The sequence below is a fragment of the Myotis lucifugus genome, unplaced genomic scaffold, assembly GCF_000147115.1.
Source record: "Myotis lucifugus unplaced genomic scaffold, Myoluc2.0 scaffold_1, whole genome shotgun sequence".
Lineage (NCBI taxonomy): Eukaryota > Metazoa > Chordata > Mammalia > Chiroptera > Vespertilionidae > Myotis > Myotis lucifugus.
The window spans coordinates 37,755,247-37,778,065 of record NW_005871049.1 but is presented as its reverse complement, the minus strand read 5'-3'; the positions used below and the strand labels follow the sequence as shown (position 1 = coordinate 37,778,065).

General features: G+C 55.7%; 1 protein-coding gene across 3 annotated transcripts in view; it reads right to left on the bottom strand.

Annotated features, from left to right (window-relative positions):
* Positions 1–11,170: 11,170 nt before the first annotated feature.
* KIF13B (kinesin family member 13B) overlaps positions 11,171–22,819 on the bottom strand; it is a 166,472-nt gene continuing 154,823 nt past the window's right edge. For all 3 annotated transcript variants that reach the window (XM_023755815.1, XM_023755823.1, XM_023755820.1), the window contains 3 exons: positions 19,835–19,897; positions 15,299–16,292; positions 11,171–12,111 (listed from right to left, as the gene is read on the bottom strand). In XM_023755815.1, the coding sequence (XP_023611583.1) occupies positions 11,822–12,111; positions 15,299–16,292; positions 19,835–19,897 (1,347 nt within the window). In that variant the 3' untranslated portion in view covers positions 11,171–11,821. The remainder of the gene's footprint in view (positions 12,112–15,298; positions 16,293–19,834; positions 19,898–22,819) is intronic.

Sequence of the window (22,819 nt, the reverse complement as noted above, 5' to 3'; positions counted from 1 at the left end):
ACTTGATACTTCCATTGCCATCTCCATCAGAAAGTCATTATCAAATAGGCATTCACACATGAGCTAAATAGGGTTTTCCTCATTGGATCACATGACACACATAACGAACTAACATACACGGGCTTTAAACAGCTGGGAGGCATGAATGGAATCCTGATATGTGCAATGTCCCGAAGTTACTGGAGCAAAAGGACATGCATGCGTTCCACCAGGTTTCCCCCGTCACGCTTGCACAGGTTAACCAAGCGCTGTGTCAGCGGCCTGCGGCCCATCGGGTGGTCCTGACGCTGCACACAGTCCCCTGTCCACTGTTCTCGCCCGAGGCCTCCCCCTGGGCGGGAGCTGCAGGTCGCCACCCAGCCTTTCTCTAGAGTCTGCTTCCTTTGGCCTCTCCCTCACCGGCAGAGTCTACTCAGTGTATGATCAAGAGCAAGTCCACACAAAAGCCCCTTGATAAGCTGCGTCATCCCGGCAGGGCGGAGCCTGCCTGGCCAGCACACTAAACGAGACCAGCTCTTGCTTTTGTTCATATGTTGCTGCTCATCCTCATATACAGCCTTTCCCCCTCTGCACATACCAGAAGGAATCCTAACCCAGTGCTGGTTACTCTTCAGTTTCATGAAATGCTGAGGTTGGCTGCAACCCAGACCCCCAAACACACACACACACACACACACACACACACACACACACACACACAGCATTTGGAAAAAAGTTCTGCCTTTGGGGTTTTAAAATTTTTGTTCCCTTCGAAATACCTACAGTCACATGTATAGTTGGGCTAGATCAGGAAAAGCAATGCCATACAAGGTTTTTACTCACTGCTTCTCCCCTGTGAGATCTAAACATGGCTGTCAACCCACCCGACACACAACACGTGTGCAGTCACTGGGACTTTTCAATGGGATCCTGTCCATCTTCTATAGTTGGAAAGATTGTGGGTTTATGACCCCAAAAAGTATCCCATCCCTCCTCTCATTTCCCAGCTCCTGGAAGATAACTCGCTACTAGATTACAAGACACTAGAGTAGAGATGCTGCCTTCTAGATGGAAACACTAGCAGAGACACATGCAGCCCCCGGAGCCCTGGGTGCCCCTGGTGACAGCAGCATTTCCTGAGCGTGCACTGTGCCAGGCGCTGCGTGAGGGCTTTCACTGCCTCACTGAGACTCAGGCCCTGCCCTGAGCTGGACCTCCTTCATGGAGTCCAGTCCAGTAAAATCTCCGGGTGTTTCCTCCATCTTAGTAGGTGGTACCGGGGAGTGGGCTGCGTGGAGTGTGCTGCAGTGCTCTGCGTCAGTCCCTGCCTTTGACCTGTTCCATTTTCTCATGGGACAGCTCTGGGCAGTCCTCCAGCACCACGGCATCCTTCTGGGCACTTGGTTCCCTCGGACGCCAGATTGTGTCACCCGATGATCTAGACACCGAGCAGGGCAGCAGGAGCGCAGAGGCTTGGGCTGTGCGTCTCCAGGGCGGGGGTGGAGGTGTTGCCTGTCACTGGGAGGAACGTCACAGCTGTCTTAGAGCCCCGGTTCCAAGGGGCTGGGGTTCTCGAGCTCTCCTGGGGGTAGTTCCAGTTAAGTGATGCACGGAATATTGATCTCTCACACCACCACCCTGTTTTCTCTGCTCAACTCTTCTCGCGTTTCTGAGAGCCTGGCACCTGTAGGCAGCCTGCTTGTTTAAAGGGGTGTTGCTAAGCCGTTCCACCTCATTCTGCCGTCCCTTTTGTCACCGTCCAGAGGGCCTGGGCCAGTGCTTGTGTGGACTGGAGCCCTGCAATCCCAGTGTCCCATGTCCGCCCGCCCCTGGCTCCCCGGGGTCCTCGTGAGCTTGAGTGGCCCGCAAAGCCGCACCCAGCAAAGGGGCCGGCTACCCAGGGTCTGTGTGGTGGTTCGGCGACTGTTTTCAGGGACAGGGCGCCAAGCTCACTGAGGACACCCTAACTAAAAGTCCATGTTCCCCTCCTCCCTCCCCAACTCTTTTCCTCTCAAAAATAAGTCTTTCTCCAGGGCTGGTCTGTCTCTTCTGATCTGCCCTGTCCTAGGCGTCCATTAAGACCAAGAGCGTGGAAACCACCAGGAGCAAGGCCCCAGGGGAGTGGCCTGTGCGCGGTCCCCAGGTCAGCTCAGGGGCTGATGGTCCCTGTAACAGGGACCTTGTTTCTTTGGTTATCAACACAAGGGGAGGAAGGCAGCCACACCTGCCATTTAGGTATCAATCCAGGTTGGCATCTTTGGTGGCATTTGGGCACCACTGACATGTTGGTGTGGAGACACTGACTCCCTCCGAAGGAGCACATGGCTCACCAGCCGGCCAGACCCAGAACCAGGCTTCCGTTAGCTTCTGCTGCTTCCATCACTTCCAGGCCCAGCTTCAGCCTCAGTCCTGTTTTCTGGCTTCCTGGGAGCACAGCAACCTCGCCCACTTTGTTTGCTTTACTGGAACCAAGAGCCTGGCGTAAACTAGTGAGGGTCATTTTCCCACTTGGTCATACACTGAAGCTGTTAAGCTGGAAGCAGGGCATTAGTGCCGCATTAATGTGCACAGCAGCCACTCTAGTGACGTGACACTCCACTGGCTTTCATGCCAGGGTCCTGGAGGGTGGGCAGCTCAGACATTAGAGTGGATGGACGAGGGCGAGAGCGCAGCTGTTGGTCATCTGCCGTGAAACCACACCTCAGTCTGTTAGTGAACTCCTGAGCGCCGCGAACCAAAACCAAAGTTCCGGGCCACGGGCTCTTCGCTGTTCGCTGGTTTTGCAAAACACTCCTCTCGGAAGGGCCTCTTCTTTCCTGGTGGTCTTTCTCCCCCATGACAGAGAGCACGTCCGTGCAGCCCGCACCTCCCCCAGCCCCGCAGCCCGGCGCTGGGCTGCAGAACTCCAAGAGAAAGAAAGGCCTCGCTGGGCCCAGCCCAGACTCCCCCAGGCTGCCAGGCGGACGCCGTCCCTGCCAGATGCCAAGAACATCCCTGTTGCCTCCCCTGGAAGAGCCCACAGCCTTCTCTGACTCCCCACGGGCTCCCCTCCGTTCCTTGGCCACGGCCACTGGTATGCGGTACCTTCTGAGCATAAAGTTCTCTATGATTTAAGTGCCTAAGCAAGTTACAGACCTCTGGGACCTGCCAGAGGGTCTTGGTGCCCCGCCCCCACCCTCCCCACCTGCACTTCGTCCTCCAGGGAAGGCGGTGGCTGCCGTCAGGGGTCCCCGGCTCTGCAGGCAGAACAGCTGCAAGGGCCCGCGTGGGGCCACCGCACACCCCATCGGGCGGGCCTGTCACTCTCCTGTGCTGCTGCTTCAGGGTGTTTCTGTCGATGGGATCATGGTCTTGGTTCAGAGCGAATGTTGGGGGCCTGCTTAGCAAGGTCTGTAGCTACTGAGTGAAGAAGGTAGGGGAGCAGCAGCTGTCTGTCAGAGTCACGTGATCATGGCTGCAGACACGATGACTCACTTGCCACCATTGGGCACTGGGACCCTGGCGCCCCATCCTCTCCTCCTAGACTTGAGGTTCAGAAGAGCTGCGCTCAGGGCTCAGGGAGGATTGCATCTGCAGGAAGGAGATCAGACGCGCGTCTTGAAAGTGAGTGTGAGATTCTGTGTTTGCTTCTTTTCTCAGTTAGTCTGACCTGCACCCGGGCCTTTATTCCTCGGTGGGCGCACGAGATTGTTCTGTGACCCCTGGCTGTTCACACTGGGCACTAAGCAACACTCACATGGCTTGTTGGTGTGTTAGAAGGTTTTGCAAACTGGAACAATCCATAGCCAGGCACTTTATTTTCATTAATAATCCAACATTTTTGTTCAGACAATGTAACAGCCCAACAGCTAGGCATCACTTCACACGGAGGGGCCCCTTTGCCCGAGGGATTCTTCCGCGGGTGGAGGAGGGCGGCCGATGGATGAAAGTGATGAACGGGGGATGTTGCCTCGGTGACGGGGCAGTAAGGCCTTCCTGGAGGCCACCAGCCTGGATGCCAGTCACCATCCCTCAGCTCTCCAGATGCTATTTTTACAGGTTCTACCGAGTGCTTGTCAATTACCCGGGTTGTAATTGAGCGAGAGATGAATGTAGGGAGAGTGCAGCGAGCGGGGGAACAACAGTGCAATGCAATTAGAGGCAGGAAGAGGCCCGGGTTCCTTCCACTTAACTGGACTGGAACTCTGCAGCGAGCCGTGCTGGGGAGTGATTCCTGGCGGAGTGATGTGCAGGCCGTCGTACCGGCACTGTAGGTGGGAAGTAGCTGGCACAGCGCGTGAGAGACGGAAAGCGAGCTTGGCCTCCAATGTGACCCGACACCACGGGCCAGACCCTTGGGCTGCCTGGGAGCCCTTAGCATCCACCAAATACTCGCGTGTCTGCAGGGCTGTCCGAGCCTCCTGCCGGGGCTCTCCTGTGTCTTAGTCTGTGTTTCCCTCTGGCGTCCCAGTCTCTGTCCCCACCTGTGCACCATGTGTCCCCGAGGGGAGTCGCACCTGTGTCTGAGTCTGCTGTAAGGTGTTCAGTCTACCTCAAGGGGTCACCATGGTCAGCTCCTCCCATAGCAGTCCTCCCCACATGGCCACACACACTGGAATGTATATGTGCCGGGCTCTGCCTTCCCCATCAGTAACCTCCTGTCCCCATCTCTCCCGTAATCACCACAAACTCCTAGTGCAAATTGGATGCTGCTTTAAATGTGAAAACAATTGTTCAAAAGCTATAAAACCTGAATGAAAGCTAAAGCTGAATTTATAAGCCTTGTTGCATATGAGCCAAAAGTGCAAAAAGCTCTATATAATGAACTAACCTGCCACTCGTATAAATATAAATATATATAAATATATTAAAATCAGACTGTTCTACAAAATTGTGTATTTGTATTTTTGTGTACGTACAATTTTCTGCTAAGCAGAAGGAGGATGTAGTATAGGATGCTGTGAGAAGAGATTTGGTTTCATCCTATTTCTTTGTTACTTATTTTTGTTAACATCAGATGCCTGTCTTTGTCTTCTATGTGTATGACACTGTTTGGGAAGCTGCAGTATCTCTCTTCCTTAGTCCAGAGTCCATTAGAGAACGAGATCTAGGCTTTAGAGCGTTGCCAGGCCGCACACTCGGGTAAGTGGACAGAGCTCGTCCCTGTGCTGCCCGTGGAGCTGCGGTGGGACCGAGGGCCGGCAGGGCCTGGGGAAGCGAAATCCCACTTCTAGAGATCAGCTTCCAGAACAAGAGATTATCAGATCTGTTTACCAAATTCTCCTGCTCACCCAGAGGGGCAGGGGGCGCAGGGCCTCTTAGAAGGGGGTCTGCCTGGCTGTGGTGCCAGCTCATTGGCCGCCCCTGGACCCCTGTCCCTCTGAGTAGTTGCTGCCTTTTTCAGATCAAGTTACCGAAATGCCTCCCTTCTGCTGAGCTGCTGGCGCTTCACCACCCAGCCCTCCAGCAGGTTCCCCGAGCATCTCAGAACCCCCTTTCCCGGTGCTAACACACAAGGCGGGGAAAGTGGCTGCCGGTCACGGCCAGAAAGCCCCTGGGGGAGGCCAGGCTGGGAGACAAGCTCCAGGTGCCCAGGGCAGCCAGCCTTTCCGCAGGAAGGAGTCCCACAGCCCTGGGCCGCTGATCCCGCTGCCCACACCTCAGCCCCACGTGGTCCCCCTGATGTGAGCCTTCTCTAGGGAGAGCGATACTGCACCTTCACCTGTGGGACTCATATTTATAACAGTGTGTGATGACTGTAGCAGAAGCCCTTGTTTCTAGATGTAAATGGTCCAAGGAACAAGTGCTCTATTGTATTAATTAAAATAGTTCAATGAGTCCTGTATCATTGTATCTCCTATTCTGGATTAGTGCCTTTTGGACAGTAGACTGTTCTGTAATTAAAATGTAGTATATACTGCTTTTTTGTACAGTTTTTGTTTTAATAAAACTTTTTTTTAATTTGTGTTTATTTTAGTATTGTACCTATTAGAGAATAAAATGTATAACTGAACAAGACTGGCTGGGATTTCTTTGTGAGAGGAGCGGCCGGCACCAACAAGGGTGGGAGCGGTCTGTCTGCTTTAGAAAAGGATTGGTGCCCCCAGCGACCTGAGGACCGTGAAAGGGTTAAGGTGACAAACTACCTGGTTGAGGGAAAGCCCCTGGGTCCTTCCACCTCTGACTCCAGCCAATGCTTTGATTCCTGTCTGCCTGTCCCCCACCCCCCCTCACCCAGCTTCCCAACCAGCCTTCCCGCCATCCGGAAGCCCCAGCTCCTAGCAGTTGCTCCACCTTTCACAGATCGCACTGAGCAGTGTCAGCTGCACCCTCCCGCTCCTGCCAGGATCCAGCGCCTCTTTGCTGGGGCTTCCCCTTCAGCGGCAAAGAGCAAACGGAATGAAGCTGAGGCTTTGTTTTTAGCGCTTATTTAAAGGTGCCCAATGGTTGGTATCCAATGTTTAAGCAGGACTCAAGGACAGTGTCCAAGCTCTCCTCTCACCCAAAGACAATTTACTCCCCCCTCAGAGAAAACCTGACGTAAACCGTCTGTTTCCTCACTATACATAACTAGAAAAGACTATGCAAAAATTTCAGCCGCCCCAAACCCGATCTACATTGCCAGGTGGAAGTGGGCAGATGGGGAGGGGCAGTACTGATGACACTCACCCCTGTTCTGGCCAGAATTGCTCCTTTGGGTTCTGTCCTTTGGTCCCCCTGGGAATTGTCCCTCCCATCGCCCTCGTGCCTTCATCTCCTCCCTAGAGGTGACCTCCTCAGTCCCGGTGCCTCTGGGGCCCAACTGCGGCATCATGCCCTGTGGATCCGCCTCGGGACAAACTTGCCCGCACTGTGCACCTAAGACCCGCCAGGGCAGGTGTGCCGATGTTCGGTGAGTGAGCGAAATAACTGTGACAAATCCCCTGGCATCCATTCTGGGTCTGAGCGACCATAAAGCCCCGTAGCCTGATGCAGACAAAGGAGACCTCATTGAGTTGCAAGAGAGTCAGTAGCAGCTCGGAAAATAAGATTTATCCGAGGAGCTAGATCAATTCTACATTCAGACTCCTGCCTCGGAGCAGCGCAGCTCCTGGCGGCCAAGTTTCTGTCATTCTTTGGCAGTGCTTATCTCTGAGAACAACTCTTGGGCACTTATGAATACAAACAAGTCCCGCTGAGATGTGCTCTGACTGATGGCCACCTCCAATCAGCCCTCCAAGTGGCCGCAGCGCACGAAGGCCGAGTGAGGCACCGACACAGGAAAGGACGCAGCTCTGCGCAGGGCCGCCAGCAAGTCTGTGTCCCTCCCTGGTGCCGGGCTGAGCCCGTGACCACCAGTGGCCTTGAGGTGGCCTCACAGGAGGCCAGCTCACCCTCCCAGATCCGAGGGACTGGGCTAATGTCCCCAGAGCTGCTGTGAACCCGCACTGTCTACAGTTGGGTGCCAGGACTTGAGAATGTTGGCCTCGTGGGCAAACAGGCCCCAACAACCAACATCGGGCTCCACAGCCTGTGGGAGGAGGACCAGCCCAGACAGCGTCCACAGCCAAGACCCTCCTCCCTCCCCAAACACCTTGTTGCAGAACCTTCAAGGTCAACCCACCTGTGTGGCAGTGGCAAGGAGCCGCTACTCCTCTGCTGGGGGTCTGGCATGGGGCCAGTTCCACAGATCCAGGCAGGCGTGTCCTGAGGGCTGGACATCCCTGCTCCAGAGAAGTGACCTCTCCCCACCCCTCCACTCCCAGGCCAGCTGTCCCCCGTCAGCCCAGAAGCTCTGATTACCTTGGGTCTAAGGCCAACAGAAAGTTTCTATTGGTTCTTGGCTCCTGTAAGAAGTCTCAACCTAAGACTGTTCACGGAACCACCTGGGCCTCCCTGGTCCTTTAATCCACATGACAGAGAGCACAGGGGCCAGGGAGGTGAGCAGGGACTGGGGAGCTGAGCTGGGGACTGGCTGCTTCCCTGGACCTCCCGCTCCAGGCTACATGTGAAAAGCCAATCTCAACCACTCAGAACCGACCGCCCGTTGCCTGTGGAACAGTCTAGAAGGAGCCCAAACACCCCCACATCAGGGTGGGGGAGGGAAAAGCAATAGGACTGACCTCAGACTTAGGCATGAAATCATTTAATTTTATTTAGAAGCAGCTGATCCTATGGTGGAAAGGCATGTATGGTACAAAATTACAGAGGCTTAGTTCATTATACAATACAAACCATCATGTCTTTACAATTTATTATAGAGTCTTTGGGTTTTCTTAAACTTCCATTTCATGTGTAACAAATCAATGTACTCTCCCAACAGATCCCTTCTTTACATGTGAGCCCATCATATTCACAGAAGTCCACACACAGAGAGGGCCCAAGACTCTCCCAACGGAAGCTGCCGACAGCCGGGCAGAAGGCACGATGGACTTGGAGGAGGGAAAAAGGCATGTGGGGACAGTCAAGTTGGTGTCTTGGGCATAAAATAGAGGCTGCACCGGGTCCCCACTATAAGGCACGACAGACAGCCTGAGGCAGCCCTGGGGGCTGAAGGCACCGTGAGAGGCGGCCCAGGGCAGGCCTCAGCCAGGAAAATAAACACCCATGGACTTCTGGTCAGTTTCGCAAACGGGACTTCAAGGCGGGAGGAGGAAACGTAAGGAGGTCGGGGCATCGGAACACCGTGGAAGCCTTTCGGACTCTTCGAGGCTTCCATTCACAGCTCATTCTCTCTCTAGACACACAGGCCCCTCATGGCTGGCCCCAGTCACACTACTAGCTGTTTTCTTGCCCTCCTGCCCCCTCTGGCCAGGCTGGGCATCAGGACAGCCGCCCCCCACTGTCCTCAGTCCCCTAGGGATGAGGGCTGGCAGTGCAGAGGGGGGCAGAGGCCAGGAAGGTCCCCACAGTGTCTGCCTGGGGTATTCGTGTGGCACCCACAGCCTCGTAGGGCAACGCTGACACGTCCTTACCTGGCCCCAGCTTCCCCTCCTGCCGTCACACTAAATCCCAGCACCAGGGACCTGCTAGGAACTGCGTCTTGAACCCTCATGCTGACGCTGTTTAAAGTTAGGCCTGCTTATTAGTAAGGTGAGAAAGAAGCCGGACAAAGGCCCTCCTCGGGCTCTGGCCCTCACACCACGCTCAGGCCCACACCTTCAGCCCGATGCCCGCTGGGCCTTGGGGACGGTCTGGGTTATGGTAGTTAGTGGCACCTACTGCACACACTGTCAGTCACAAGCCACCTCAGTCTGCACTGAGGCACAAGAGTGAGACCGAGTCTGGGGGGGCAGGCCTCCTCACCACGCACTGCAAGCCACCAGGAGGTGGACAGCGATGGTGCCCACACCCGATGGCGCTCCCTGCACAAGCCATTGGCGCACTGGCCCTGCAGGGACCAGGACCCCAAACCCTGCCCCATGAGGACTCAGCATGGCCCCAAGCAGGACAACATGCTGGTTTCTGACAGCAATGGGTAGCCAGGGGGCCAGCGCGCCCACCCCCTCACCAAGGCACCGCGGGGACGTCTCCTAGCGTGGCCAGGACGTCCCCACACGCTGGCTCTGAGCGCTGGGACGTGCTCTCCCCTAGGAGGCGCCTACCTTCCAAGTGGGCTCCAGCCCTCGCCCCACCAACACCGACAGCTGTGAACCCAGCCAACTCTGGTCAGCTGCTCAGTGTCCCTTCATCCAGGGCCAGGCCGAGGGAACCCCGCAGGCCGCAAGGAAACTGCCTCCGGGAGGGTGGAGTTGGGGGCAGGAGACTGGGTTTGGGAGAAAGAGATGGTCCCGAATCTCCTCGGGCGACAGGCTGACCTAACTGGACCACTCAAGGCTCTTCCACTGTTACAGCTTCAGCCAGTAAACCCCACCGAGCCAGCAATTCCACTACGTCTCTCCCGTTTTAATTAAACCGAACGAGAGCGAGCCGGGCACCCCTCACCCCGCGGACCTTCCCAGGCGGCTGGGGAAGGTGGCTGCCCCGTATTAGGTGAGGCTCACCAACACCCACACCTTCCATTCCCAGCGTCTCCCCCAGGCGGTGGACTCCGCCCAGGGAAAGGGAGGGGGTGCTGGCACCTCCATCAGCGGCCAGGGGCCCAGCTGCAGGCGGGAGGGCGAGCCCCCAGGCCAGCGACGCCCTGTGCGGAGGAGGCTGGGGAGGCCCTGGGGCTCCGTGGAGGGCAAACCACCGGCCCTGGTGCCCTCGTGTCTGGTTGCCGGGACCAGAGAAACAGAGACACCTACCTCCCAGGCCAGGGTGCGGAGGGGACCAGCACAGGACGCCGAGGGCAGCTGCCGCGGCCGGCCGTCAGGTGCTGGGGCCGCGGGTCCTGGTGAAAAGTTTACGGAGCGGAGCGTGGGGTTAAATGAGTAAAACCTGGGCCGGCCGGGCGGGGCCAAGGTGATGGGGGGCGGGCAGTCTGCTTCCCGGACAGTGAGAGCCCAGGTGGGGTCAGGAGCTGCTGCTTCAGCCTGGTCCCTGCGAGACGGTCCCTTCGGCTCCCGGACTAGGAATATGGGCTGAAATAAAGCTCCATGAGGGGCGGGCGGGGGCGGCTTCACCTGCAGCTGCAGGAGGCTGAGCGTCTCCACGCGGAGCTGCTAAGAGCTCATCAACCCCCAGCCTCTTCCACGTGAGGTCTGAGCGCGCAGCCCCGGGCGTCCCGGCGGGGCTCTGAGCAGCCCACCCAGGGGCAGGAGGCCGGGCACTTCTCAGGGGGCTTCAAATCCCTAGAAAACGGGAGGTTTTTTAAAGACAAGCTTTCTGGGTGTTGTTTTTAGAGTCTACACGTGAAGCAGGCAGCCAGGAGTGCAGTGTGCAAACCCAACCCGAGGCCTGTGAGCCGGTCGGCACTGGGGTCAGCACTGGTCGCGGGGCTCCCCCTCCGAGGACCAGGCCTGCGGCTCTGCCAGGCCAGCCACGGGGACGGAGGCGCAGCGCCCCCCGAAGGCCCAGGCTGGCAGGCGTCAGGGTGTGGGGTATAGAACTGCCACCAAGTTAAACTGGTCCAGGGACCTTCCCAGAAACCAGAATTGCACCAAATGCGGTCGGGATGCCTCTGGCTGACGTTGTCACTGATGCAGGAGCACACAGTTCTCCAGTCTCGGAGTAAGGCCACTTGTGTGTCTTTGTTAGAGGAACGTGAGGAGGGGCCGACACGCAGGGCAGGCCCCGGACACTCGCACCCGGGCAGTCGATTGTGACTCGCGAATAATTTCGGATTTTGAAAAATAAATATAAATAAATATATTCCAGACACTCTGTTAAGGGAATAAATGGAAAAGGGAAAACTTCCCAGGTGTAAAGATGCTAAAACACCCACAGAGAAGACCAAGAAACCCTGTGTCGAGGACCAGGGAAGGTGGGCGTTTCGGGGTCGCCCGGGACCTGGGCCCAGAAGCGCAGGAGGCGACCAGGCACCTCGGGTGGTACTTGGTTCGGGGACGTCTGCGGAGGGGGAGGGGGGCGGGGCGAGGAGCCTGAGGGACAAGCCAGCATTGGGGGTGATCAGGAGGGGGGGCCCTGCCTCTGCAGAGGGAAAGGCACTAGTTATTCTTTAAGTTAAGAGGTTAATGGTGTTGCCAGAACAGAAAAACAGCAGCAGCCCCAGGTGGGAAGAGCCCGCGACCAGGGGACTGAGAGGGCGGCACCTCCCCACAAGCCAGGGCCACTCTGGGCACTAGAACCTCCCACCCGCCACCCTGAGGACGGCCCCCTCCTCCTCCTCCGTCTGAGTCCTGGGAGAAACGGAGGCCACCAGCCCTGCATCGTGCGAAAAGCCTTCACTGCCTGCTCCCCGGGAAGGGTGTGAGGTGATGCGGCCTCGGCTCCAGCTCCCCGGCGGGCTGTCCGCGCTGTCAGAGTCCACGGCGCGGGCTCAGCTGGCCCAGGACTTGCGGTCCTCGGGGTTCCTGGGGCTCCTGTCCACCCGCAGCCCCTCGGTGCCCTCGGCCTTGGCCAAAGCCGCCGTCAGGGAGGCCAGGTTGGTGGCGGAGCCCGAGAGGGTGCTGCTCCGGCGGGGTTCGGGGGCGCCCTGCAGCCGGAGCCCCGCGCTGCGCCGCCGGGCCGCACCCACCGCCCTGCGCACCCGGGCCGGCCTCACCAGCAGCCCGTAGCCAGGGTTGCACTTGAAGTACTGCTTCCCTCCGATGGAGCCGTCGTTCTTACCTGAGGGAGAGGAAGAGAAGATGGAGAAATGGCTCCGCACAGCGCACAGCCCCTACGGCCCACCATCTAACACAGTGGTTCTCAACCCTCCTAATGCCGCGACCCTTTAATACAGTTCCTCATGTTGTGGTGACCCCCAACCATAAAATTATTTTCGTTGCTACTTCATAACTGTAATTTTGCTACTGTTATGAATCATAATGTACATATCTGATATGCAGGATGTCTTTTCATTGTTACAAATTGAACATAATTAAAGCATAGTGATTAATCACAAAACAATATGTAATTATGTATGTGTTTTCCGATGGTCTTAGGCGACCCCTGTGAAAGGGTCGTTCCACCCCCAAAGGGGTCGCGACCCACAGGATGAGAACCGCTGACACAAGTGCGCTGGGGCAGCTGATGTGCTAACCCAGAGCCTGCGCTACCCCACCTCACTCAGGGCACAGACTGTTTTCAATCTAGATGGAATATGTAGAATTTTTCCTCAACCTATAGATGAGTAAAAATGCTTTGAGGTGAAGGGGGAGAACACAGCAGGGGGCTGGGGGTGGACCTGAACAAAGCGACCAGCCTGACCCCCAATGTCAACACCCCATGGTGATGGATGGGTGGGTGGGGAACACCATCTTTGTAGCAAAAACGATCACGAATTTTCTGCACTCACTGTCTGCACACCCTAACCCGCCCTTCTCTCTTTACCACCCCCCTCAGCGCCACCACCGACTCCCCAGGCCCGGCACCTCCAGCTCCACCTGCCCAACAGAACTCTGGTTCCCCTGCCCTGCGGCCACCCTGCTCTCAGGCTCTTCCACGGGCATGACCCTGGCCTCGGGCCACACTCAGGTGTCACCTGGCTCCTTTCTGCCCTGACATTCTACCACCCTCAGTCCTGGTGCTTCCTGACTCCACCACGCATCCCGGCCTGGACACCTGCACAGCCTCCTATGTGGCTTTCCTGTTCCTGCTCTTCATCCCAAGTCTATTCTCCTAAAAAAAGGCGTCTTTTTAAACCTTCAATTCCTTACCCTTCGTGAACTGGCCGCCCCACCACTCCAGTCTCCTGGGCCCGTCTTTGGCTGCCCCTCAAATGCCGAGAGCTGGTTCCTGTGCGGAGCTTGTGCCCGAGGTGCCTTTGGCCTGTCGCTGCTCCCCAACTTCCTCCTTTGCATCACTCATGCCTTCGCTCCCCTCCGGATTATTAAAATGTCCCACTCCCACCATCCTCCATCTGCTTAGCCCATTTTATTTTCTTCACAGCACTTATTACCATCAGATTGTATTGACTTGTTTGTTTGATAATTATCTCCCTCTGAAAGAAAAGTCCGGTGAAACCAGGGACTTTGTTCTGCTCAGAATCCAGGACAGTAGGTGCATAATATTTATTTGTGGGATGAATTCATCTACTTGCTAATCTCCCTTTAATTCTTTTTTTTTTTTTTTAATGTATTTTATTGATTTTTTACAGAGAGGAAGGGAGAGGGATAGAGAGCCGGAAACATCAATGAGAGAGAAACATCGATCAGCTGCCTCCTGCACAACCCCCACTGGGGATGTGCCCGCAACCAAGGTACGTGCCCTTGACCGGAATCGAACCCGGGACCCTTGAGTCCGCAGGCCGACGCTCTATCCACTGAGCCAAACCGGTTCTGGCAATCTCCCTTTAATTCTTAATTGCAAATACAAACTTCTTTCCCAATTCCCGTTTGCATTTAAGCAGAAATGGAATTTAAAAAATATTCCAGCCTGTGCTACAATAATCTTCTAGAACCACTTCCAATTTATGATATTCTTTGCCAAAATCAAAGACAGTGAGTGACTTCATAGCTGAGCTGAGGAGCCCAGAGACAGAGTCAGTGTGGGGCAGGCCTGGGTGTCACAGAGCAAAGCACCCCAACTCTCCCTCTGCCCGAACCCCGCCCCCAGTGCTTTCTCTTCTCCACTCATCAGCCCCACCCACAGGCCACACCCCTCTCTCCTACACCCATCACAGCGGTGCCCAGCCCTTACCCAGGGGAGGGGCTGGGGGAGGGAGCATAGACCAGCCTGGCTGTCCCCAAAGCGTTAGACACAGTTAATGCCGGGATCTCCTCCAGAGAAATGGAGACGGGTGTCCACACAAAAACTCAAACACGAATATTCCCAGCAGGATTGTTCACACAAAAACAAAAAGTGGAAACAACCCAAATGTCTATCAACCCACAAGTGATGAACAAAACGCAGGCCATCCCAACAAGGGGATGTTATTCGGCCCCAGGAAGGAGTGACACACTCCAGCCGGTGAGCCTTGGAAACGCTGTTCAGTGAGGTCAGCAGACACAGGAGCCCACATTCTGTGCGCTTCCACTTACATGAAAGTCCAGACTTAAACATTTTGTATGTAGGAAGTAGATGAATGGTTTCCTAGGGTTGGGGCTGGGGGGCGTCTTGATAGACATGCAGCTTTTTGGGGGTGATGAACCTATTCTAAAATTAGATGATGGAAATGGGAGCACAACTTGGTAAGTATACTAAGAACCACTGAACTGTAACTGCAAACAAGTGGATTTGATGGGGTATAAACTGTCTCACAACAGAGACGTTTTAACAAAACACCCGAAGAACAAATTGCGTCCTTAAGTCCCGCCCTGTGTTTCGGAGAGCGAGGACCCACCGCTGTGAGCTGGGCCAGTCTGGCCTGCAGCAGATCTTCCATCACCCTGTCACCTGGTCCAGCTGTGGGCCCAGGAGCCCTGGGATGTGGGAGACCCACTGGGTCCACGGGGCTCGGGAGTGTGACCTGATCCAGGACGGCAGGTGCAGCTACTGTTACAGTTCAGCTGCAAGTGCTTCTGTGACTAACGAAATCATGGCATTTAAATTCATTACTACGTTTATAGTAGCTTTCAATCAATGTCTTGGGTTTTTTAGAAACTCTAATAAAAAGAGAACCTGACTCTTAAAATGCTTTGGGGAAGCTTATCTAGGAAAAAATGCCTCATTTTAAAAAGTGGTGACTCCAGGAGCTCAGAAGTGAAATGATGTGCTAAGGGCACACAGACAGCTTCTGGCAGGGCAGGGGCAGTGGCAGGGCAGGGGCAGGGGAGGGGCAGGGGAAGGACAGGGGAGGGGAGGGGCAGGGGCAGGGCAGACACAGCATGTTCAGCGCCCCAGTGCTCGGGACGTCCTGACAAGCAGCACTCACCTGAGGGTAAGTCGAGCTCCACTCCGACCCACGTCCCCTCCTGGAAGTCGGTGGGCCCGATGTATCTCACGATGCCCCCTTTGTTGGCGCCCACGGTGACATATTCTCCCTCGCGGAGCCACTCTGGGACTTCACTGGCTTCCTCAGAATCGGAGGACACTTCCAGCTTCTCCAGGGTCTGACCTCCAGAGCTGCCATCGCCAGGCCCTACCGCGGCCGGCGGGTCCTCCTCGCTGGGGCAGCCGGGGTCCCCGCCCAGCATGCGCGTGAAGGACTTCAGCTCTGAGGTCCGCACCTTGCGGATTCTGAACGGGGAGGCTGGGGCAGGTGACTGGGACAGGAGGTCAGGCGCCAGCTGTGGTTTGGAGACCCCCGGCTCTGCTCTAGTGGCTGGCCGGGCCTGGTCCTTGGGTCCTCCTAGTGGCTTGGTGGCCGGGGAACCGTCGCCCCCGCTCTGCGGGCTGGGAGACTCCTGGGGGGCGGGAGGGGGCAGAGGAGCTGGCGAAGTGCCTGCTTCTTCATGCTGCTGCTCTGAGGACGCTGCTCCCTGGGCCGGGGCCCCACTGTCGCCGTCACTCCGTGGAGTCTGCGCTGCTGGGACAGGTAGTGACAGGAGGCGGGTCTGTCCCTCCGGAGAGGCAGGGAGGGCGCTGTCAGCTCCGGGAGCAGCACTCGGAAACAGGGGCTCAGTCTCCGGGCCGGCCCGGCCGGGGACAGGAGGGGGCGAGCCGGGCGTCTGCCCACCCGCCTGGGCCGCAGCATCCATGCCGGGGTTGAAGGCCTCCGACAGCGTAGCGGTGGAGACACTGTGAGAGAAGTACCCGCTGGAGGCCTCGCTCACGGGGCTGGGTGGCCCGTCCTGCACTTCAGGGACCTGGGTGTTGGTGGCCGCGCACTGCGGCGAAGGCACCTCAGTGGGTTTGTCGTGGGTCTTCACCGCGGGGGCAGTCGGCACTGTCACGTCGGGGGCCACCCCCGTGCTCTCTCGGGGAGCCTGAAGCAGAAAAGGGGAAGTGTATCTGGTTAGAAGTCAAGGTTAGCCGAGCACCTCCACAGGGCTGAGGCGGGCTGCTAGGTCAGTGGGAGCCTCCCAGCGCTGATGGAGAAAGGGGGGTGCTGTGGGGTGGGGGCAGCCTGGCTGCAGCATCAGCTCCACCCCTCACCTCCTGTGACCCGAGGGCCCTGCTGTGCTCTGACCGAGCTGAGAGCCCAGCAAACACCCTGGGGCCTGCCCCCACCAACTCCTCACCTTCTATATCGAGATTCTGAGATGCCTGTGATCCTGTGATTTATAATAAATATATATTTGGTCTTCGCCCCCATTTCTGGCACAGAGCTCTTTCTAAAACCCTTAGCATTTTCTAAGTGACAAGAGGGATAAAGGTGTCTTGATATTCAGAACCAGCCCCTTCCAACAACTCCTGAATCTATGTTAATAAAGTGACTTTCAGGAATCCCCTGAGGATGGGGGCTGGTTGCCAGGGAAACCAAGCATGCTTAGAGGGTTGCAACTCGCAGTCCCACCCTGATTTCTGGGGAGCAGAAAGGGGCTGGAGGCTGAATCAATGGCCAATGACCAATGGCCAGTGATTTAATCACCCGTCCCTCTGTAATGAAACCTCCATAAAAACCCAAAAGGACCGTGTTGGCAAGTGTCTGGGATGGTGAGCACATGGAGGTGTGAGGTGTGTTGTGCTCAGAGAGTGTGGAAGCTTTGCACCCTTCCCCATCCCTGTCCTCCGCTTCTCTTCCATCTGGCTATTCCGAGTTATATCCTTTATAATAAACTGGTAACCACTGAGTAAAACGTTTCTCTGAATTTTGTGGGCAGCTCTAGCTAATTAATCAAACCCAAGAAGGGGTCCTGGGAACCTTGATTTACAGCTTGACAGTCAGAAGTGCAGCTGACGACCTGGACTCGAGACTGGAGCGGAAGTGGAGGGCCGCCCTGTGGGACTGAGGCCTTAGCCTGGGGGTCTGACGCTATCAGATGGAGTTGAATCCTCAGACACCCAGCTGGGTGTGGGCAACGACACATATGGGGCTGCCCCGGGGGATCGGTGTGGTACAAGGCAGTCACGGCCTCCCCACAGAGCGTGGCACACAGTAGGTGCACACCAAAATCTCCATCCCCTCTTCCCCCCAGCGGGCGTCCCCCGCCTCCCTGAACCCAGGCAAAGAACTCTGCTCCCATGGAAACAAAAGCCCTGGCGCCGAGGCAAGAACCCTTTTCCTGCAAAGGCGAACTGACGATGTCACTGAAGGACCTAAAAGGCTTCAGCTCAGCTTCACCAGCTTGGGTCCCAGGAAGGGGCCCCGGGGCCTGCTTTGGCTGAAAGGAGTGGAGGGAGCCAGAGGCTGCCTGTAGGTGCGCCCTCTCCCTGAGTGTCCCCGCCCCCCAGAAGCTGCCTTTCAGGCTGCTGCCCAAGGCTGGTCCCATGTCACAGTCAGGAGGCCCTCGGATCCCAGGAGACAGCAGCCAGGCAGCAGCCAGCCCCCACGAGGAGCGTGAGAGCCTGAGGACGAGCCGGAGGCGGCCTCTCCCTCTCACACGGAGTTGCTCTGGCTCAACACACACAAAGCCCCATCTCGGGGAATGACGACAGCCACTGCTCACCTGAACTCGGCTGTTTCTGAGGGGCCCGCAGGGTGTTTTCGGGGATAGCTTAAGTCACCTGAAGGAGGTGGCAGATTATCTTTCTATTCCCAGTTCACAATGACAGGGTAAAGGAGACGGCAGGAAAGGGGATGGGGTCGGGGCGGTGGAGAGGGTGCTGCTCACAAAAAAGAAATATGTTTTCCAATATTTACGGAAAGATTATTTATCTTACAGGAATGGCCATTTTCCATTTGAAATACAGGATTTATTTGAACGGGGAAACAGCTGAGATCTATAAGTCTCTTACAGTCACTTGGCTTAACTCAGCAGTTTGATAAATCACGCGTTTCCACGTGGCTCGTCATTTATATTCCTGTCTCCAGAGGCCCTCCTTTCCCCACAAGGCACACTCTCGGGTACGAAATTAACGGCACCTCCTGAGATTAACAGCCCATTTTTGTGATGGATCTCTAGGCTGCAAAATTTACTAAATCCGATAGATCAATAACTGTCACCAGCATAAATACTCTAAAAGATTAGGCAATCCTTCAATCACTTTTCTTTTGCAACTTATACATGTTTTATTTATCCTTTTCTCTTTTATTTTTAACATCACTGGCCAGGCAGGGAAGAATACAGGCACAAAGCATGCGGGTCTAGAGTGTGAGCAATCGCTGTGGCCCTGAGAGCGCGTGTCCCTAGTGCCCCCTGGTGAGTCCCCTCACTGCTGGATCGACTGCTCTCCGCCCAAGGCCAGCAGGTCCTGTCCTGAAGAGGTGACACTAGGGACAGGGACCTTGATTTCCCTGGTGTTATGCTATCTGCTTCCACATGAATTCTTTGATGTAGGCCCCAAAGCAGCACCACATTCATTTTACAGCACGGCCCAGAGAGGCAAAGGACTCACCCAGAGCCACCAGTGGGGAAGCACGGGGGCTCGGGGGTCAGATCCCAGCCACAGTGAGAGACCGACAGGCGGAGGGGCGCTGATTGCCGCTTTCCTCCCCGCTGAGCGAGGCGGGCAGCCTCTCCTTCCGTCCGCACCGCAGGCAGCTGCTCCCACTTGACTGGAGTTGATGTGAGTGGGAACCTGTCTGCATCTTTGGGTCTTACCCTCACCAGTGACATTTCTGGGGACTGCCACTAAAGCCTCGGCTTGGGAAACACCGTGAGGAGCAGCAGGGCTGCCCCGAGCGGCAGAGGCGGTGCCACACCCAGTGCCCCGCCAGCAGGGGACTCGTTCCCACTCGGTCCCATTGGCCTCGCGGCATGACAAGCATTATCCACGGGAGGGGCCGTGGTGTATCTGTAGTTAAACTCGTGAATGCTAAGGGCACTGACTGGAAGGGGCCTTTTAGAAAGGAGTGGATTCTGAGGTCTGAATTTCCTTTCCAATTATTTGGCTTTTGCTGTTGTTTTAATAAATAAAATTTTCCTATGAAGAGATGGCATTTCCTGAGAGTGAGCGCACAGTTGGAGAAAATAGACTTGCTATTCATAAGGCGAGAAGTGCTGTTCATCTGCGGGAGATCATAAGAGGCCGCTCCCTCCCAGCTTAGCATTCGTCTTTTCACGCTGATATGCGGATCAGAATGAAATGCAAAACTGAGAATTAAGCACACACTTAGAATAAGGAGGTTGCTCTGTTTATAGAACTCGCCTGAGCCTGGCGGTGGGCTATTAAAGCAGCAGACGACAGCAGCAGCTAAGCACCTCAAAGTTTAGCAATCATATGATTAACAAGTTGGAAATAGCAAGTGTAACAGGAAAATAGAGAGGGAGAAGACAGTGGCCTATATTGTGGTTAATGATCAAAATGGGAATGCTAGAATAAAACAACCATGGTGTGGACTCAACGCTCACAGCATCGGGCCACCCACCAGCCAGGTGACACCCCTCCCCCCCCCCACCCGCCACACCCCGCCCAGCTGACTCACCTCCGCCACCCTGGTCGTCCTGGGGTCCGGGAGGGCAGGCTGCACCATGATGCGGGGCACCGGCTGAGGAAACAAGTGGACAGGCGGGCATGAGAGATCAAGAGCAGAACAGATAGCCAGAGAGCGTTTCAACTGAACAGACGGCAGAGCCAGACAACTTTCAGGAATTCTAACAAGTCATGGCCAACAAGCCTGCCTAGTGCTAGGGGCGCCACACTATCCACAGACATGGAAGACAGAAGGAGCAGACCAGCAGCTCCCCCCTGCTTCCATCTAGCAACACAAGACAGAGGCCGAAACCAGTAATGCAGGTGATGGCTCACACTTGGCTCCCCGGCTCCCCTCCCGTCCTTACACACGCTGTGTCTGTACACACACGCGTCTCAGGACTCTGGAGAGAAGTTACTGGGACAGGAAAGACCAGGAGTTTATGTTAATAAAGTGACTTTAGGAGAGGCTGCAGGCAGGAGGTGGCACGCAAACCAAGCCTCGGTGGCCCAGGAAACTCACGGAGTAAAAGGAAGCTGGTGAGTAGCCACAGGATGTGAGGCGCAGGGAAGCCAGGTGGGAGCACAGCCCTGGGCATAGACAGAGCAGGAGAGGTAGAGGGAGAGCGGCTTCGGTAGGAAACTAACCTCATTGGGTAACTGGTAGGGCTGCCGCGGTGCCTGAGCAGAGAGCGCGGAGGTTGAGGACAAGGATCTGGTGGTGGAAGGCAAACTGGCTGGAGAAATATTTAAAGACCAATGTAGGCAAATCCCTAATGAGACTCCAGCAACAGAGCAGGTGTGAGTGACAGGGGCCTGAATAAGAGGTGCAAGCAACATCACAAGAAAGGACTTCGGTACTTGTGGACACGCCATTCAAGTAGCATTAAAGGAAAAGAATGAAGACATAACTTGCACCAGGACAGGGAAAGGGGGTGTCAGAGGAAGGAGACGGAGTCAGAAACCCACTTAGTAGTGGCTGGTTGACAAGGGCAGTGGGACTGCGGAGGGGATGTGACTGTCTCCAAGAACCAGGAATCCACCGCTTCTGCCTTCTTCCCTCAACAAAGCCGCTCCCCTCCCAGGTCCCCCTGCTCCGATGCAGGAGCTGGGACCTCGAATGCCCAGTCCCAAGAGGGCCCCATCCTGGCAGAACAAACTCAGGCTCCTAGTCCTCCCTCACATGAGAAGAGAAAGTTGAAGTTCGTGCATGTGCAGTGTGAGTGTCCAGAAGAAAAGCAGACGGTCACTGACCTAAACTGACTCCACATCACTGATTCCATATCCTTCCATCTCCCTTCTCGCCCTGAGCACTCAGGTCCTCCCCGTGGTGTCTCTGGGTGTCTGAGGCTCCTATGCCGCGGAGACTCCCTGGACAGAGTCTGAGGACACTAAAGCTGGGCGGCCAAAGTCTTGCTTCCTACGGGGCAGGCCAACCTCTTGGGACAAAACGGCTCAGTGAGGGTGGGGGTGACCTGAGCTCACAGAACCAAGTCACTGCTTCCTGCAAAGGATACTAAGTAGGCCTCGGGCCTTGGGGCTGGTTGGGGAGAAAAGTGCTAGAGGGAGCCACTCTGCTGCAGGTAAGATTTGAGAAGAGGCACAGAGGAGAGGAGATGGAGTGGGAACTAGCAGGAGACAAGGCTCAGCAGATGGAAGGACCCAGGGACAAGCTGAAGAAAACACACTTCTGCAGACACGGGAGCTCCTGGTCTGCAGGCCAGGGACCAGAGTCAGAGCTGTGCGTAAGAAAGACCCTGGGGGTGGCAACGGGACAGACGAGGGAGGATGCCCTGGTGGCAGCAACTGCACAAGGAGGGCCTCCAGCCTCCCCCTCAACTCCCAGGGCACATAACCCTTCCCTCTCCCAAAGCCCCTCCTGTCCATCCTCACAGGAGCTCTCCGTCCCTACTCTGCTGTCAGCAACTTGCCCATGGAGTGTGTCCAAGAAGCACCTCCCCTCTCCACACAGCCCTCCACTGCCGGGGCCGCTCTCTTTAGGCTCACGGTTCGCATATTATCTCGTCTCCCACAAGTGGAAAGGTGTTCAGAGCGTATTCCTTAGTAATCGTAGAGAAAACATTTCTTAACTTTGAACTCCAAAATACTTTCATCCTTTAGTTAGATCTTATTTAAAACAGACAAGATTGGGATGAAACATTCCCTCTTAATGTATAAAAATGCTACCAATGATGGAACTGTAAGCACTGGGATGAAACCTCTTCTAAGATGATGTAACTCCTGCCCTCCTAAATGAAACATAGAAACATAATTTACACTTTTCTTTATGGCTCAGAGTAATTACAAAATTCCAGTAAACGCTTAAAAAATATTAGCTGAAATGAATTACAGGACCAGATGGGCTCTGACACGATGCAGGGACCCGGAGGGCCACCGGGGCTCCCAGTACCCTGCCTCCAGGGCTCCAGGCTGCGAGGCTGAGAGCCTCACATCTGCCCTCACGGGTTTCCTGTCGCTGTCACTCACGCTCAGTGGCCACTTCCTAATCAGGCAGCATGTTTCATAAAGATGCCAGCCACCCCCATTCAGATAAAATGTGAACCAGAACAAGAATGACTGAAACGGCTAAAAACGATGTCAAAACCAAGGTCAGATCAGGTCTGAGTGGGTCGGGAGCATTATGACAATACAGGAACTATACCCACTCCTCCTGTCCATGCACCAGCAACTTGGGGTGCCTCCCTCCAGGGGGTGCTAGGCAGTGGTGGCTGCCAGATTCCAGCTCTGGACAAGCGGGGTCACAGGAAGAGTCTTCTCCAACAGAGGATGTCTGACGGGGCCATGCCCATGAGAGAGGGGTACGGACACACGAGACTGGCCACGTGCTTGTTTTTATCGAAGCTGGGTGACAAGTACACAGAGATTCAGCACAGGACCCTCTCTACTCTGTACATTTCAGATTTCCCCATAACACCGCCCTACATGAAGAAGGTAATGGGCTGTGAGTCGCTGTAAACTTCAGTTCAACAAGGACTTG